Here is an 18,128-nt window from a genome sequence, read left to right on the forward strand (position 1 = left end):
TCAGCTGTTTACCATAGAAGAGGAAGCCACAAATGGAATTTACTGTAAAGGTTTTCCACTCGAGCTGTTTTCACATCATTCTCCCCATCGATAAAAAAATCCAACTAATATTCATAGCTTAATTTCAATTTTCGTAATGTTGCCTTCATTATTAAATCTATAGGTGATTTTAGTCAGCAGAATTCAATATGCAGTCATACGGTCTAAAACCAACATTACCAAATTTACATAAAGGAGCTAGAATCAACTCAAATGGGTTTATACTCTTTGCCCTAAAATATTTTCAATGGAGCCACACCATCTTCCCATCGAATACAATTTCCAACTACACAAGAGTCGTTTGCAGCTTACAAATTTTCCCACATTTATTAGTCGTTCAAAATTGTTGCAAATAATACTTATAGTAAAAGTGCAGACAGGGTAAATTTCGCCCATTTCTCCTGGTGGAAATTAACTTTAATTTTTCCTCTCGCGTATGGAGCTCTTAAGACTCCCTTTTAAAATAATGCAAAACTAATTACGACCCCAATAAATAATTTCGATGTTTTTAACAAGATTTACACTCTCCATTTAGAATTTAACTCTCTTTTGATATATGGGACAGGTATGGAAGTCCCACGTACAGCAGGCCAAAGCCCACAAAGAGCTATAGTGGTAAAAGATGATGATGATGCATTCATTCCAGCGCTGCTCTAACATTTCCATACCAATTTTGTAGAGCTATATATCTTTTTCCTCTAATTAGGCCTCAGTTTCAGCGCTAACCTCTTCATTCGAGCGGAGTTTCTTACCGGCGAGCATTTTTTAGGTCTGCGAACAATCAGTAGTGACTGTGAGCCAAATCTGGGGAAAACGGTGGATGGGGGAGTAATTCGAAGTTCAATTCATGTAGGTAGGTAGGTAAGATGGCAAGAGTACCCCAGGTACACTACAAGTAGCACTTACGTGCCGTTTTGATACCATAAAGTGGACCACTACCTGTGAAAGGATTAAGGGAGGAGATAAAACCGTCTACAGCCATCCAGTGCTGTTGATGTAGCGGAGGAGAGAAAAGGGATCTAGGCTGGAGAATTTCATCAAGTCATCCCCAAAGGGGACGCTGAGGAATCTCAAGCGCCTAGCCGCCAAAGCCGGACATCTGCCGTGAAAGTGTTCCACAGTCTCTTTCTCTGCAGGACCCCCACAGCTTCTGCAATGGGGGTTGTACGGAATTCCAAGCTTCTCCGCATGAGTGCCGATCACCCAGTGGCCAGTGATTACCGCAATGAGTTTGGAAATTGAATGGCGGGGGGTTCCCATCACCTTAAGCGTTCTGTTTATATCGTATTGAGGCCATAGTGCTTTTGAAATGGCACACGATGAGACAGACCTCCATCTGTCTTGCGCTTTTCTTAGAAATAAGTTGTGTAGTTTCCCTTTAACGACGGCCAAGGGGATACCGATGTCTGAGAAAAGGGCAGCTGGATCCGGTTCTGCCGCCCCCTTCCTGGCAAGCTCATCGGCAATTTCATTTCCCTCTATATTCCTGTGCCCAGGAACCCAGATGAGGGAAATGTTTCCTGCACGTTCGAGGCGTTTAAGTTCCTCCTTACAGGAGTTCACGAGAAGAGAGCTGCAATACGGCGACGACAGTGCCTTGATTGCAGCCTGGCTATCGGAAAAAATAGTAATGTCTCCCTCCCAACAGCAATCCCGAAGCATTTTGCATGCCTGCAGGATCGCGAAGACCTCTGCTTGAAAAACGCTGCTTGTCTCCGGCAGTTTATAGGAGACCGAAATGCTGGCTGATTTAGAGTAAACCCCCGCTCCCACTCCAGACTCCATTTTGGATCCGTCAGTGAAAACAGAGGCATCTATATCCGCAACAACTCTCCCCTCTTTCCAATCTTGCCTGCTCGGAAAGATAGCCCTAGCACAACCCTCAAAGCACAGTTTGTGGATGGAGAGGTCGGTGCGAATATCAGAAAAGGAAGGGGAGATCTGCTTCAAGGTGCTGCTATGTCCTACAGAAGTTGTCTCCAAAGGCCAAACTCCTTCAGTCTAATAGCACTCTGAGTAGCAATGGATTTAACCTGCAGATCCACAGGAATTAAGTGGAGAATAACTTTGAGCGCAGCGGTGGGACATGTTCTACAGGCACCAGTGATGCCCACACATGCAGTTCTCTGCAATCTCTCTAATTTAGTGAAGTTGTAGCCCTTCTGAAGAGCTACCCACCAAACTAGGCAACCGTATGTCAAAACTGGCAGAACCACTAAGTTGTACATCCAAAGTGCGACACGTGGCTTGAGACCCCATTTTTTGCCGAACATAGATTTACAGGCGTAGAAGGTTATATTAGCCTTCTTAACTCGATTTTCTATGTGCAGCTTCCAGTGGAGCTTGGGGCCAAGATACGTGACTTCCGATGAAAGTGTAAGACACTGGTTGTTAAGTCTAGGAAGCTTAAAAGGTGGAGGCTTGTATTTTCTGGTGAATAGCATTAACTCCGTTTTGTCAGAGTTGACTCTGAGACCGCTACTGGCGGCCCATCTGCTGAGTGTAGCCAGTGCACCTTCCAAAATGTCAGCCATTACTGATGGGAAGGGACCTGAGACCATCAGGACCAAGTCATCACGCAACTTCACTTCGACGCAGCGATCATTCACAACATAGATTTTTGTGGATTTTTTTCTTAAATATTTTCTGATGTCACCGTCTCATTTGGACCTCCACTGTGTTGTGCATCTGCGGTGTCTTTACGACCACGCGACCACGTTTGAAGTCAGCAAACCATCGGTTTATTGTTGTTTCTGACGGAGCGAAGTCCCTATAACACGCCATTACTTGGCTTGAACGGTATTTTCACCATCAAGAAACAACGAAAATTAAAACACAAAATTATTTTTCATCCATTGTTTTGCAAATAACAAAAGAAGCGTCACTCTTCGCACAATAACTCACAAACTAATATAGTCACTGGACTCATTCCACTATATCTTGTAGCCAAAAAGACGGCAATCAGTGCAGCTCTAAGGCTTCCTAATCTACTCCATCTCAAAGAAGGCAGCCTTACAGAAGATGTATTTTTCATCCATTGTTTTGCAAATAACAAAAGAAGCGTCACTCTTCGCACAATAACTCACAAACTAATATAGTCACTGGACTCATTCCACTATATCTTGTAGCCAAAAAGACGGCAATCAGTGCAGCTCTAAGGCTTCCTAATCTACTCCATCTCAAAGAAGGCAGCCTTACAGAAGATGTAAGGATTCTGGGTTCAATCCGCAACTCTCCGTGCCTGACAGTTCACGATAAGATGGAAAGGAAAGTAGAATTCCCCAAAAAATTCTAAGTGGTCATTAGTGACCGCTCAGCGTGGAGAAACAATGAAACACTTCTAAAACAGGGCGCACAGGTGTGGTTTACTGATGGGTCCAAAATGGAAGATGGTAGTGCCGGGGCTGGAATTGTCGGACCACATTTCAAACAAGCAGTTGCAATGGGAAAAAACTCTTCCATTTTTCAGGAGCAGGTCCACGCCTTAGAGCTGTGTGCCACAGAATGTCCGAGAGGCTCGCGCGGTACCAATATTGACATCCTCTCTGACAGTCAAGCAGCTCTAAAATCGCTTTATAGCTTCTCATTCCAATCAAGGTTGGTCTGGGAATGTTTTAAACTCCTTGACACCCTAGCATCAAAAATCGTTGTTACCTTGATGTGGGTTCCTGGACATGAGGAGAACGAAGGGAATGAAATTGCGGACAATTTAGCGAAAAAGGAGGCAAACACTCCCTTCATAGGTCCTGAACATTTCTGCGGGGTAAACAACAGCTTCAAGAGTGCCTTTCTATGTGAGCAGGAACAACGAGGCCAAATAGATTACTGGCGAGCCCAATCGGGCATGCGGTAATAGAAAAGACTCATAGATCCGGAACGCATAAAGGCAGAAGCAATCCTTTTCCTAAGCAGAAAGGACATGAAACTTTACACTGAACTACTAACAGGACTCGATTCTTGTAGACTCTGCAAAGAAGCACAAGAAACAGCAGAAAACGTTCTATGCGACTGCCCAGCAGTGGCACGACGCAAATTAAATTACCTGAGAAATGGGGCTATAAATCCAAACCTCCTAGTAGAAATAAAGCCTAAGAAGCAAACATAATCATTGAAAATATTTTGGTTTGTGAAAAAAAGATTTCTTTTGTTCTTCCTTGTGACTGATTTCGAAGAAGGTTGAAGAAAAAGTGTTGATTACAATGAAATTTAAGGTAAAATATGATGTGAAATTTATTTTTGGATTCGGTGGAAGACAAGCAAAGCATGAACAAGAGATTTTTGAGTTCCCTTGACATACTGGATTCTTGCATACAATTCAATAGGAACGAGTATTTCGACGAAGTTTTTGGACTCCTTGCAAACAAAGACGGCAATCTCACTTCGCTATGAGTGTATCGGCTACGGTTGATTGGTTGACTATAATATTCCTAAGGATAGTAAATATGATTCCATAGCCAAACGAGTAGTGAATTGAGAAGTAGCGACTGAATTATTCATACGATTTCAATTTTTGCCAATGCCATCAAAAAATTTCGTCTGACATAACTTTTTCTGAGCCCATCAACTTCCTCGCAAATACAAAACGTTGCATTAGTTGGCACCATACGACACAACAAACGCTGCATTCCACCAGAAATGAAAAAGAACAATTCTCGTCCAGTGATTGTGAAGGCGAAGCAAAAATCCCATTTTGCTCTACAGACTCAACCTGGTACCTGTACATCTAAACTGATCACTTGCCCAGGCAAAGTAGGTTTTAATTTTGCTCAGGCAAAGTGGGTTTTAATATTCAACTACCATCGAAAGAAGAGATTTTTTTAACAAACACTTTTCTAATAACATAATCATTCAGATCAGCAAAACAAATATTTTGGTTTTTTTTACGAATCTGAAAGGAAATTTGACACAAAAACAACGGGAAAGAGCCTGAGGAAATGTATTTAAGAGGTACAGAAATAGGATATAATATCACAAGCGCGGTTGAATGGGGCAGCTCACCTTTATATCTGTAGAGACTCAAACTCGAAAATCAAATTTTAGTTTTTTTTTTTTAATTTCATGTCTTAAAAAAATATTTTTTCTTACTTATAATACTTTTTTTTATATGAAGAGGGATTTATATAAAATCCTCTCTTTATTTCTCTAAAGACTCAAACTCGGCAGTCAAATTATAGTTTTTTTAAGTATAAGCTGTTAAATGTCTTTAAAAATAATTTTTGTTTTTAGTTTTATTACTATTTGTGTTTTTTAGTATGGAGAGGATTTTACGCAATTTTTTCACAAAACTCTATTACTCAGATATTTTGCTTGTAATCGAAATTTAGAATAAAGAAGACATATTCTAATTAATTAAATTCCTTTTCATCTTTCATCTCTCCATAGGAATGGAATGACATGAATTTGCGTTGGAACTCAAGCGAATATGGTGGCGTCCGAGATCTACGAATTCCGCCACACAGACTGTGGAAACCGGATGTGCTCATGTACAACAGGTGAGTGGAACTTTTATAAATTTTAACAACTCATAATTTTATTAATTTGTGTGACATTTAAAATGAAACCGAATTCAATACCAATTGCGATTTGGAATTTGTAGCCTTGATAACGGAAATAACCAAAGGAGTAAATTTACTAATTAGGCTTAAGAAAGCCTTATATTTAGCCTCGACAGGTTAGCGAGAGCGCAATAGCCGGTCATCCCAGGGCTCGTGGGTTCGAATCCCACCATTGTTGTGGTCCTGAACTCTTCCTATTTTCCTCTTGTATCTCTTTCTGCTTGGATAATCTTTATTTCTAATTATTCTACCTACCTGCCTTTCCAAACAAACAATACAAATCCTGTTCCTAGTTTCCTATAAAACTCATCACTCGCAGCCTGTGCACTTCTGCTAAACTAAAAAAGGTAAAGAACCTTTCCTTAATGTTATAGCACCAGAGCGCCGATAAAATAGTCAGGAAAGTAAAGAGATTCGATCGTTAGCACAGCTAGTGTACAGGGTGACACAACAAATTCATGTACATAGTAGCGCTGTTCTTACGCAGCGATAGATTGCAGCCCATCACTTAAGATCTACAACGGCAGACTAATCACCTACTTTGTTAAAATACTTACTTCGATTATAGTCATCAATACAAGTTACCTCGGACGCATGATTGCTAAAACGACAGTAAATGCGGGCCATCAAACATCAATTGATGAAACAAAAGTCGCTCCTTGACAGACAATGGCGAACCTTCGTAAGACTGTAGGTCCCTTCATTTGTAGAAAACATCAAGGCCCACACCATAAACAGGAGGAGAAGCTCAACCAAAGAGCTAAAAGGGGTGTAAGCCTCAATTACTTATGTATTTATTTCACAACTTCTGAAGTAATTTGTAATTCAGGACCTGTGTAGAGTTGTATCGGTGGCGTGCGTGATGTTTATTTTAATTCTCAATTGCTTGGATTTATTTGTCATCGGCATTCAAAGATCTCAAAATATTGAACAATTTGTCATGTTGCACGAACGCAACAAGTTTATTAAAAATATTTTGTAACATTTTCTATTCTGTAAATAAAACATCAACAATGAAGTCACTCATCAAATTTTTAAAAATATCTATCAAATTTTGAATAAATTCACTGAATAGTTTAACCAAGCACTCAAGTAAATTCGGTATTTTGGCACAACTCGGAAATGTTGCTAGTATTAGCTATTCTTGCAACCCCCTAAAATATGTGCCCGAATATGCGCATCGCCTGCAATTTCAACCCCATTCGTTACTGTTATACAAGTTTAATTGCAGCAATTTGCATTTAGCTTCTTCCCCTGACCGCAACCAATAAAAAGCCGCTTTAGCAGACCAGCATCAGGACGAGCTCCTGCAGAGTCGACTCCCTCTGGCGCATTTGCGCCTAATCCGCTGGGTTCCACCATTATATTACCCCACACACACACCAGCACCTATACATACTTATGCTGAAAGCATATTTTGTTTGCTGGCCTGGGCATACTCAAGGTCCACGGCAATCAAGGCTGGCCACCATAACTCTTCGTACATTTTTAATGCTCTTATTTACTTTTTGCTTTTGCTTCTTCTTCTACGCTCTGACCCTAAACTGTGCTACACATTGTCATTTTGGCTAAGTCGGTGTGTGCGAGTATGTACACCCTGGCATAGGTCGTTGTTAATTCTGTTTACATAAAAAAATCTATGTGAGAATGGAAGTGTTTTTCAGTATGAATTTAAAAAAATATCTACGCCATGTATGTATTAGGAGGCGCAAATTAGCAAATTTAATTAAGTTATGATATAATTCGTTTATCATTTTAAGCATTATAAGTTCTGTATAATTTGTTAGTAGTGCGTTTCAATTGAGCGATTGCGAGCTCAGTCCATCCACAGCCTTGGCGATCTATGGACCAATATAAAAACATTTTAAATAAGGCCGCCGCAGGAGTAATTAGTGTTCAACGTAACGATCGGAGAAAGATATGTATAATGAGGAATGCGAGACTGCGGTAATGCCTAAAAATGAGGCGAGATAAAAAATGATCCATCGACGTACTCGACCAAACGGTTTCGAATATAAAGAGAAAAGGCGAATAGCAAAAAAGATCCTCCAAAAAAAGAAGAGAAACTATTTAGAAGAACTAATTCGTGAAATCGAATTGAGCTCATCAGCTAGAGAAACAAAACAGATCAGAATATGAAAGAACAGCTTTCCACCTCCCTGCCAAGGCTGTACGTAGGTCTAGATACGGATGGTTCGATATTACTTGAAGACGCAAAATTTCGCCTAAGGTGGTAGGATTTTTTCCCTTTATACTAAACAATGTTAGCAACGTAGGACACAATGAAGACGATAACGTATGGCGACCGTACCACTCAGCGAAATTAAAAATCACGGCTCTACCATGAATGAAGTTGAATCTGCAATACATAAGCTAAAAAACGGTAAAGCTAGTGGAGAGGATGGAATCACAGCCGAATTAATTAAATACTGCGCACCATCTGTAATGAGTATTCCACATAAAGCCTAAAGGGTATTTCAGTCAGAAGTAGTAGCCGTGATTACTAATACGAAACCTTTAAAGTTATTTCCGACATCTTGCAAGCTGGAGCCAAGTTAGCTACCTCAACGATTAGTCAAGCTGCTATCAAAGTCATAAACTTAAATGAAAGCCAAACTTCTAAACTTGTTAATGCAGTGTATAAAAAAACTCAACAGGCTCAGTCAATGGGTCGCTATCATTCTAGTTTGAATTCTGGACCATAGGAGCGTTGAGGGCAACGAGTGCAACCATAGCAGAACCAGCATCAGTTTCCTGCAGTCTAATTGAATTCAGTGGAAGGGACTACCAATCTATGCCAGGCTCAAGAAGGCATGGTCTGACTGCAAAGTATCAAAGCCCAAACAACTGCTTAGTTCAACATCTCACAGAACACTGAAAGGTTTTTGTTTTTTTAATAAGAGGAAAGCGTCGAAAGCTTAGATGGCCATTGGGGCGTCAGTATGGGACTTTAATCTGAACTTAACCCCCTCTTGTTCGAACGGTTCCTCCTCTCAGAACCTTGCCGTAAAGTAATCCTTCGGAAGGCGGTTATTGAGTTTGTTAACTCAAATGGTCAGTCAATGTCATTGCCTATAACTGTCCAGTACTCAGGCTGCGATGGCCCTTCGCCGTTTTCGGGTCAATTCCTTCTCACCCAATATTTTTGTTATACGTGCTGCAGCTAGCGAAAAGCACCTCACTTTTTTGGCTTATCTGTTGAGATTTTACCGAAGAGTTCATTTCGTTCCCACGACAGTCGGTCTATGACCGCCAAGCAATTGCGTTACATTAAGGCCAACCTCCCCATACTTTCTTCCAAGCCATTTTGCAATGTCCAGTCTTAGATTATTGGTCTAGTGACCTTTTGTTGAATGCTCCCGGCGCTGTTGCCATCCTCTTCTGATATGCTTCCGCTCCTCTTTTTTAATGCCGCAGAAGGTATTCTTTCCTGTTGGCTTGTACAACTTCTTCAGCTCCTTGATGAGCAGATCAATCGGACTTTTCCTCGACACAATCGTGCGGTAAGCACTCGCTCTAAGTATGTGTGTCGCTTTTACTTCCTTTATAAACAATTTTTTCATATCGACCCATATCGGTGCTGCATATATTATAACAGACGTGGTTACTAAGGAACGTAACTGATGTTTTTCCTCGCGTGATCCCCCTATTTTTGGCATAAGTCTTGAAGAGTACTTTGAGCTCGTTGCGCCTTTTTGCTAACTGCTCCTTAAAAGTCATTCGGGAGTTAACACTCCCAACACTGGAAAGAAGGGGAGAATTAACATAAATCACAACAACATCTGCCGCAGTTGTACAGAATTCGGGGCGTGAAGGAAATTCTTTTTTACTTTCTCAGCAATTATCAAGAATAAAATGATGAGTTTTTAGCAAACCATTTCTCAACAACATTAACAAAATTGCAGACTTAGACTTAAGGTATCTTCTTATTTTTCTCAACCCAACGAAGTTACAAGCACCAAAGCAACAGAGGACTTGGGTATTAAACGTCTCCCAGTTTAGGAAGCACTGCCACTCAAGCAGCAACAGCACGAGCATGAGCGGTGAGGCAAATAGATTTAAATAAAACAATGGCGGTTTGAAATATTCTGCTTCATATTGCTGCCTCTTATACGGCAATACGTATTGCATAGAGAATCATGCAAATAGAGGTCTTGGTTTCGTTAGCAGTACTCCAAGCGACTAGTCCAATTTTTGTAGACTCGGTCCAACACGTGCTCCGTTCCTGTGCAAATAACTCCTCCAATGTTAACTCCAAGCTTCTCTAAGCTACTTTGTCTGTTAGCGGGGCCTAGGGACTCGCTGTTGCAAGATACCGGTGGTTAATGGACGAATGCTCGCCCTGAGACGAGCCAGTTTCCAAATTCTCCTTTCTAACTTGGTGCGTTGCTTTGCTGCCCTTGGGATCAGCTTATACAGGGTTTGATTGAAAAGTAATGAGCTGCTGGTGGGGGAAAATGATCGTTGGACCATCCGCTTCCACTAGAAACCGGTCCCAGTTTGCTGGCAACAGCGGTGCAGTCAACATCGGCCCGCGCGTGAAAGCTGTTTTAAAAGTGAGTTAGGATTTTGCAGTGGCGAAAATGCAGCGATCCTTGGAGCAACGTTACCAATCTCTGTCCAGTGCCCAGGTAGGCACAAGTCGTTCAAGGAAGGCCGGAAGGCTCGACCTCGTCAACAATTGGACCCTTCATCCCGACAATGCGCCGGCGCACACCGCCTTCCTCTGCACCTCTACATTGGCCAAAATGGGGGTTCCGGTGCTTCCCCACTCTCCCTACAGCCCAGACCTGTCCACTCCGGACTTCTTCTTGTTCCTGCGCTTGAAAAGACTGAAGGGGAGGCATTTCGACTCCATCGAGGCGATCCAAAAAACTGTGACAGCCGTATTGAACGCGATTCCGGCGGAGTTTAAAAAATGTTTCCTGCAGTGGAAGGACCGCTACCAGCGGTGTATTGACGCTCAAGGGTCCTATTTTGAAGAATATTAGTTATATAAGCCAAAAGGTTTAATAAAACTGCTTAAAAAAAATAAGGCTCATTACTTTTCAATCAAACCCTGTATGGCATGCAGCGTCATTTTGTTAGAACCGCTGCTAAGACTTATCGATAATGTCGAGCTTAGGCTGCAAAAAGTCGGTAAACATCGCTACACATTGAGAAAAACGGTGTCCACTTCCTCATTTACCGTTATGGCATAAACAGCACCAAAATTCCAATGCCTGTGGATTGCTTGGTCGAACCTCATGAATCATTTTCACTACCTTCCATTTCAATTATATTTCCATACATTCCAATGGCATGCAACGATGCATGATTAAATAGAATCCCTTACTCAATATTTTGAAAACAGAATTGGAAAAATACTAGCACTGCTATCTAATAACACTTTGCAGTAAAATAGTTGTCAATACCATCCTAAAAGAAATCTATATCACAGATTTTGTGTTTTTAATTCGGCATTTGTGAAACAATACCAAGACGCTTACCACAAATAGAAGGCACAGCTCGGCCAAACACGCGTTTTCACTCGAAGATTTTACTGCAAGATAAAAGAGGTATTTTTATGTCACCCACTGACATATTGTGAATGTGAAAAATTTAGAGCTGAAATGAGAAGTTGATATCTGAAAGTAAACACATGGTAAATAAAGCTATAAAAACTTTTAAAAACATTACGGGAAAATTTTACCACCCGAACCGCTTAAAAGATATGCAGCCTTCATTCCAAAATATGCCATTTATTCTGTTATTTTTTATATCTGATTATGACCCACAAAGTTGACGCATTAGAACTAAGATTACGCATTAATTACATAATTATCTCTTTGCAGCTATTCGTGCGTAAAAGTAGGTACTTCAAGATTATTTTCTTACCTTTTTGCCCTTGCTTTTTTAACGCTGCCCTTGGGATCAGCACTATCTCCTTGAACAAACGAAAAAATCAAATACGCAATAAACAAAATTATCTGCCGCAAACGGTGGTTGATTGGGTTACTTTGGTCATAATTTACAATATTTTTTCACACCCAATATCTTCTTGCTAGTCAAATTTATTGAAGTTATAGCGAAATAAAATGCGCTTAGGAAGAAGGAAAAATGTCATTTAAAATGCCACTGATTATCACACGAATGCTCGTTGACGCAAACCATTTTTTTTTTTGAATACGTTTACATAACAATTTAGTGATTTCACAAACTCATAATAAAACGCTGCCCAAGCATGGAAGATTTCGGCTGAGCCAAAAATCAGAAATTACTTTCCTATGTTACTCATACGCCGTGTCGAATAACAAGAAAAAGTGATATTGATAATATTTGAATACAAATTGCAATTTTGACCAGACCATTTTGACTACAGGAATTATTATTACTTTTATTTATTTAGTATCTAAATTTCATATCCTGTTTGTGATTCAAAATTGTATCTACTCACATTTACATAAATATCCATTTCTCCATTCAAATGAGTGTTCAATGCAAATGTTGATGAATATATAAAAATATTATTTTAACCGCTAGTGCCAGTTATTACAACCGCATGCTAACATTGAAATAAACACAACGCTAATATCGAAATGTGCAATGAACGAAAAACAAGCATTTTTAATTGCGCAAATGGAACGACAGTCGTGGCACTGAATTGTCGCCATGCGTGCATATAAATTTTCACGCGAAACCAAATTCGCGTACAAAATAATAATCTGTGGCAAAAGTTATGCACACATACACAAATAGCAGTTAATGGCAGACATTTAAATAACCCAGAAAACTAAATTTTAATAACTCCCCTGATCAGCACTTAAGCCACTCCCACAAATTCAAAATAGGTCGGTACTGGCCAGAGCATCACTGGCTTAGAAGTGGCCTAAATTCGAAGTCTTTAAAAGGCAGTTTTTATTTAAATGATTTTCTTTTAACAAACTGCATATGTATATATTAGTGCAATTAAATACTATAATACATTTAGACAAATTAGAAAAGAAGGAAATTTCTGGTTGCGCTTTTTTCTAAATATTTGGTCTAAAATGTAAGTATCTATCTAAATATTTTTTCTGCAGGGAAAACTGCCGCTACACGTGCCGCACTCAGGCTGACGTGTTCGGACCACAAGCTAGACTTAAGCTACGGACACTCAAGAACTCTTAAAAACTTTGAGTTCATTCCGATGATGCCGAGCAGGTCCGAGCTGTATTTTTCTATTCATATGGCACTACCTCAAAGAAGGAGAAGACAGTGTGCAACATTTAGATCGAGGGCATGGCGAACATGTTTGCGGATGACTCGAAGTTGAAATAAAACTCAAATTTAGACTACTGGAGGACTGCAGTGTTTAGAAGCCACAATCAAGGAACCAGTGGATTGGTTGGTTACTTTCGTAACTACTGTATAGGAAGAAAAAAAATACTCCGACAGCCAAATGGCAAATAGAGCTCTAGGCTCATTGCTGTTGCATTCGAAATTATCTGATTTCAGATTTCTCTCTCGGCTGCTCCCGAATACTTTGGCGCATTTGGGTAATTTCAGGTCACAGTATCACAACGGAAAACTGCCTCACTGATGAGCTAGCAAGAAAGGGAACACTCGAGATGGCTTCAACTGTGATCTGCCCCTGGAAAAACGAAAATTCGCGCGATATTTTTGGCTACGGGTAAATGGGGGCCCTCGAGGAAGCTTCTAACAAAGCCGCAGCTCTCGAAATTGATTGATATCCTTCGCGTCGATTATCTGTTAGGTATCCTTGCCACGAGATTTTGAATTGATTCAAGTCTTTTCTTCAGAAATTATTTGAAGGTTTTAGCTCTCACTTTTTTAGCCTCCCTTTCACCATCATCCTCCTCTAATTCAACGCCCGCCCTTCCTTTTTTCGCTTATTGGATTAATATTCTGAAATTTCTCATTATTGATGAAAATTCCATATACGAAACAATAACTTTAATGCGCATAACGAAACAATATCGGGTGTTTTTTTAGTTCCATGAGAACGATAGCAATGACTCCACAGCTCCGAATGAAAAACTGTGTTGTTGCCGGGTTTCATATTCAAAAAAATGTATGCCATGAAATTATCTATCAGATTATAATAAATAAATTTATTTCAACAATACTTCTGTTTTGTATTTTCATTTTAAGTTCTCAAACTCTTAAAAAAACACCCGATATTTCCAGATTTTCAAAATATGAAAACTTTATATTCACTACCACCTCCCTCGCTGCTTATATTGGGACCTAAGAAAATGGGTACTAGTCGTGGTAATAAATTGACTACTCGCAGACCAATTCGATACCAGCCAACTTCCTGCCAGACTACTCGCACAGACTGTCGCGAACGCATTGTATGTGTGTGGGGGCGTATGTGTAAAATGAGAACGGATCGTAATTAATATTTCATTGAAAACTTTAAGCCAACATCGACATTAATTACGCATATTGTTTCGCTCTTTCCGCACATTTGTAAATAGCGACACATCCTCGCCACCGCCTTTTATATTCACAGTCCTTGCATGCACACATACATTGCGCATTTATGTATGAATATCAGCAGGATGCTTGTGTGCTTGTGACGCTATCACACATAGATTTGCTGTGTCGTGTTAATCCACATATTTAATACGAAGGAAAGGAAAAATAGCAGGGCGTTCGTTGTTAAATCACTGGAGCACTTACAGCGACATAAATTGCTTTAATCCACCATACATACAAATTCATAAAATCATGCTACGCTATGCGCATTTATGTACACCTTCAGCGCTTTAAAGCTGTTCTCACACATATGGAAATGCGTTCACACCCTCATCGAAAACAGTTCGAAGTACTCTCCCACTAGCAAATGACATATACATATAAAGTTACATACATATATGTAGTGTGAGCGTACTTCGAACTGTTTCGATTACTTTTTCATTTTATGTTTTCGTTACTGGCATTCCGGTTTTATTTTTGCATTTCGACTCCCGTTTCGCTTGCACTTGGCGGTAGGCATGGCCACAGGACATTGCCTTTGTTGGTAGTGCTCATAAATCATCGCTCTGTTCATAGGTAAGTCAATATCAGCAATGCAGTGCTTTAGAAAGTATTTGCGCTACGTAGTCTGGTGCGAGTGTAAGATGAATGGTTTTAAGCGCAAAACATGATTTTACTTCAATTCTTGCCTGCCTTTTCTGTTTTAAGCAAGTGCCGATAATTCATAGCTTTGAAGCAAAAATAAAGCATTTTTCTTAGTAAAAATTTAGAAACTGAGTATAAACACCTATGTTGGGTGACTTTTTAACTTAAAATGATAACACAAAAGCGAAATATTATTTGTTTTTTTATTATAGTCTGATAGATAATTTTATCGCATTTTTAATACCCGATATATGTCCGCCGCGGTTACGAGTTATAAGGTCAATTTGATCAGTCCAATGTTTGTCTACTTTTCCCCACAGATCTAAATAATAAATCTAAATCAGTCCAATCAACAAAAATGCGACGCAAACGATGGTTATTGCCTTTAGTTTTTGTATGAGCTGTATTTCATTGGCACGCAAGCTAAGACCCTTACGAAGTACAAAGACCAACAAGTTGAAAACGATGACGAATCGACCATTCGGGTCTTCTTCAACACTTCGCACTACAGCTGCAAAATTCTCTTGGTACACACATTTCTTTGTCTTTTTGAAGGCTTTGAATCGAGAAGAGTTAAATTAGTGCAAAAACGATGAATAAATGCACGAATTGTTTGCTGACTAAGCCGATTATGTTAACTAAAAAATAAGCGAAGTGCCCTATAAACTCCGCGAACAGATTTATTTTAAAGTACATTTCCACAATTTTGAAGCGTTAAACGATCCATAACGAATTGCGAAACCTCACTGAGCAGAAATGTCACTGCAGTTTGCCATTCGTAGCTGTGAAAATATGGTTATCTATATCGATAGTTCTCATGCAGTTAAAAAACTCCCGATAGAAGTTGCGTTAAACAAAATAAGTGACTTCTCTCACTTTCGATTTGTGTTATTAGATTACTCTGCGAATCTAAGAATCTGCATTTATGGCCAAATAAAAGGACCATAATCACGCCACGCCAGCATATTCATCGGAATTGACTCGCTTGACTCTCTTACCGAAACGGTAAAAGACTTTGAAAGAATTTAAAGTTTTTCTCGATTGAGGTGATTAAAACCGTATGGTTGAAAGATTAGGAAAAGCGCTGGCACAACTGTATCGGCAATGGATGAAGAATTTCTTTGGATGGGACAAAATAAAAGCTTCTAAGAATTTTTGGAGAATATTTTTCAAAAAAACAAAAAAAAGTCAGATTTATACAAATTAAACAACCCGCTGCAGGGGTCAACAAAAAAAATCGTCCCGGTCAAGGCCCATCTTTAGTCGTTGCTGAATATTTTGTCATTGAATTTACAAGTTATGTTAATTCTAAAAGTAAGTCTAAAAGCGGCCGCCGTAGCCGAATGGATTGGTGCGTGACTATCATTCGGAATCAAGAGAGAACGTAGGTTCGAGTCTCAGTGAAACACCAAAATGAAAAAAAACTTTTGCCCCTCGGCAGGCAATGGCAAACTTCCGAGTGTATTTTTGACATGAAAAGCTACTCATAAAAACAACAGTGTGACTGACATTTTGCTGATTTCCCATGAGAAACACCAATCAGTGCTCTCGAATTTCTTCAACAACTTTTTGATCGCGCGTATGAAGTATTAGGTTACCAGCGTCCTTTTTTAGAGTTTGGTTGAAATATTGCGTTAGCTTACGTAAGTATGATTGACAGACGTCGTAGCCGAATGTAGCACCCGAATTCGAAAGCCCGGACATTATGATATAAAAAATTGAATAGCGATCAACTCTTGGTAGAGAATGGCAAACCACCGAGTATATATCTGTCTTGAAAGGGCTTCTTTAAAAAACAATCTGGCAAAAATTGTTTCAAAACATACCTCTTAGTCTTATATCAGCTCGATACACTTTTCCAATTTTTGACACGATTTCCGACCATTATTTTTCTGAAGCAGGACTTTGGAATTAAGGTGAAAATGCTAGCTTATCTAAATTTCATTGATCCAGAAACTTACTCTTAGACGGTCTGACAGTATATTACTAAAGTTTTGCTCCATCTCCAAATAATTTTTTTAAACAAAATACACTCAAAAGTGAACCATATCGTGCGGCTGTTGGAGACAACTTTTTCCATCATTTGCTTTTTCTTGTTCCCAATAAGCGCCGATTTCGAACGAAAATCTATTCAGTATTGCCATTTGCGAAATTTTTCATATGGGCTGAAAAATAAATAAATAAATGAAAAAAAGCTATCAAACACAAAGGAACAATGTATGTATTAAGTGCCATCCATTTATTGCAGTATTTTTCTAATACAAAGGCAGCCCTTTATCAGCATCCCAGCCATAAAAACTGCCCCTATGAATGGCACTCGACCTCGCTCATGGGTTTAATAAGACCATACATCGCATCCACAGCCAGCGGCCACGCAATTTTGCTAGTGACTCATGCACCCCTGAACTAGATTTTTATATGAGTACAAAATAGTACAAATATTTATCCTTCCTCATTTATGCACACGGCATACTTAATGAAAAACTCTCCAAATTAGCACTCACTGCGCCTTGATAAATGTCTTGCACAGCCTCGTCAAACGCGAGTGCAATTCGCGCTACACTTCCTCAGCGGCATTTTCATGCCTAAAGTAATTTACGCCTTTTTGCTTCTCATTTCTGCCTTTTACGTTCTGCTATTTGCTGTTTAATTCTATGTTTTTTTCTGCAAGTTTTGCAAACCTTGACTTTCTTATACAAATATCCCTGACATGTGTGTGTGCACACATGCACACATACACACGCATAGGCATGGAACACACAGCGCCATTTTTCACTTACTCACTTTTCTGCATGTCACTCACGTTTTGGTCTGTCGTCGGGCACATTAAATGGACTTCCTGTTGTTATTACTTTTTTCCTTGTCTCTACACTTCATGTTCACTTTTTCCTACCTTCGTCGTGAATATTATTTCAACGTGTTTTTTTGCGTGTTGTCAACATGCTCGTAACTTGTAGTTTTCAACTAGCTTTGCAATATTTTTTATTTTATTTTCAGTAGATTTTTTGTTTTTTTTCTTGCATTGTTCCAATCTTTCGTGCAGTATTTGTTGTTGTTCGTATGACAATTGCGCGTCTAGTTAGTTGCTTTCATTGTTATTTGATATTGTTGTTATTGTTGTCAGTTGAAGCAGCTGAAGTTGCTTGGAGCGATGTCATTTCATTTCATTTCATTTTGCTTCGCTTTTATTCATTCATACATTCATACGCTCTTTTGCCACTCACTTCTTCAGCCGAGCAAACAGAAGAATGCAAAAAATCTTCACAATAGGAAAACTTTCTCACAAAGTACAAAATACATACAGTCACACCCGCGTGCCCGTATTTACTATGTATATGCATAAGTACAGATGTATGTGGTTTTCTTCATAGTCACGCAAGAGTCTCAAATCCAGTCGTTTATGACACACATACATATACGTTTCTC

At 39.5% G+C, this 18,128-nt stretch overlaps 1 protein-coding gene across 1 annotated transcript in view; it reads left to right on the forward strand.

Moving 5' to 3' along the window:
- The window catches only part of LOC129236949 (neuronal acetylcholine receptor subunit alpha-7), a 190,672-nt gene that overhangs the window by 74,921 nt on the left and 97,623 nt on the right, over window positions 1-18,128 (forward strand). The window contains exon 5 of the mRNA XM_054871271.1: window positions 5,422-5,531. Coding sequence (XP_054727246.1) covers window positions 5,422-5,531 — 110 coding nt within the window. The remainder of the gene's footprint in view (window positions 1-5,421; window positions 5,532-18,128) is intronic.

The sequence above is a fragment of the Anastrepha obliqua genome, chromosome 2, assembly GCF_027943255.1.
Source record: "Anastrepha obliqua isolate idAnaObli1 chromosome 2, idAnaObli1_1.0, whole genome shotgun sequence".
Taxonomy (NCBI): Eukaryota; Metazoa; Arthropoda; class Insecta; order Diptera; family Tephritidae; genus Anastrepha; species Anastrepha obliqua.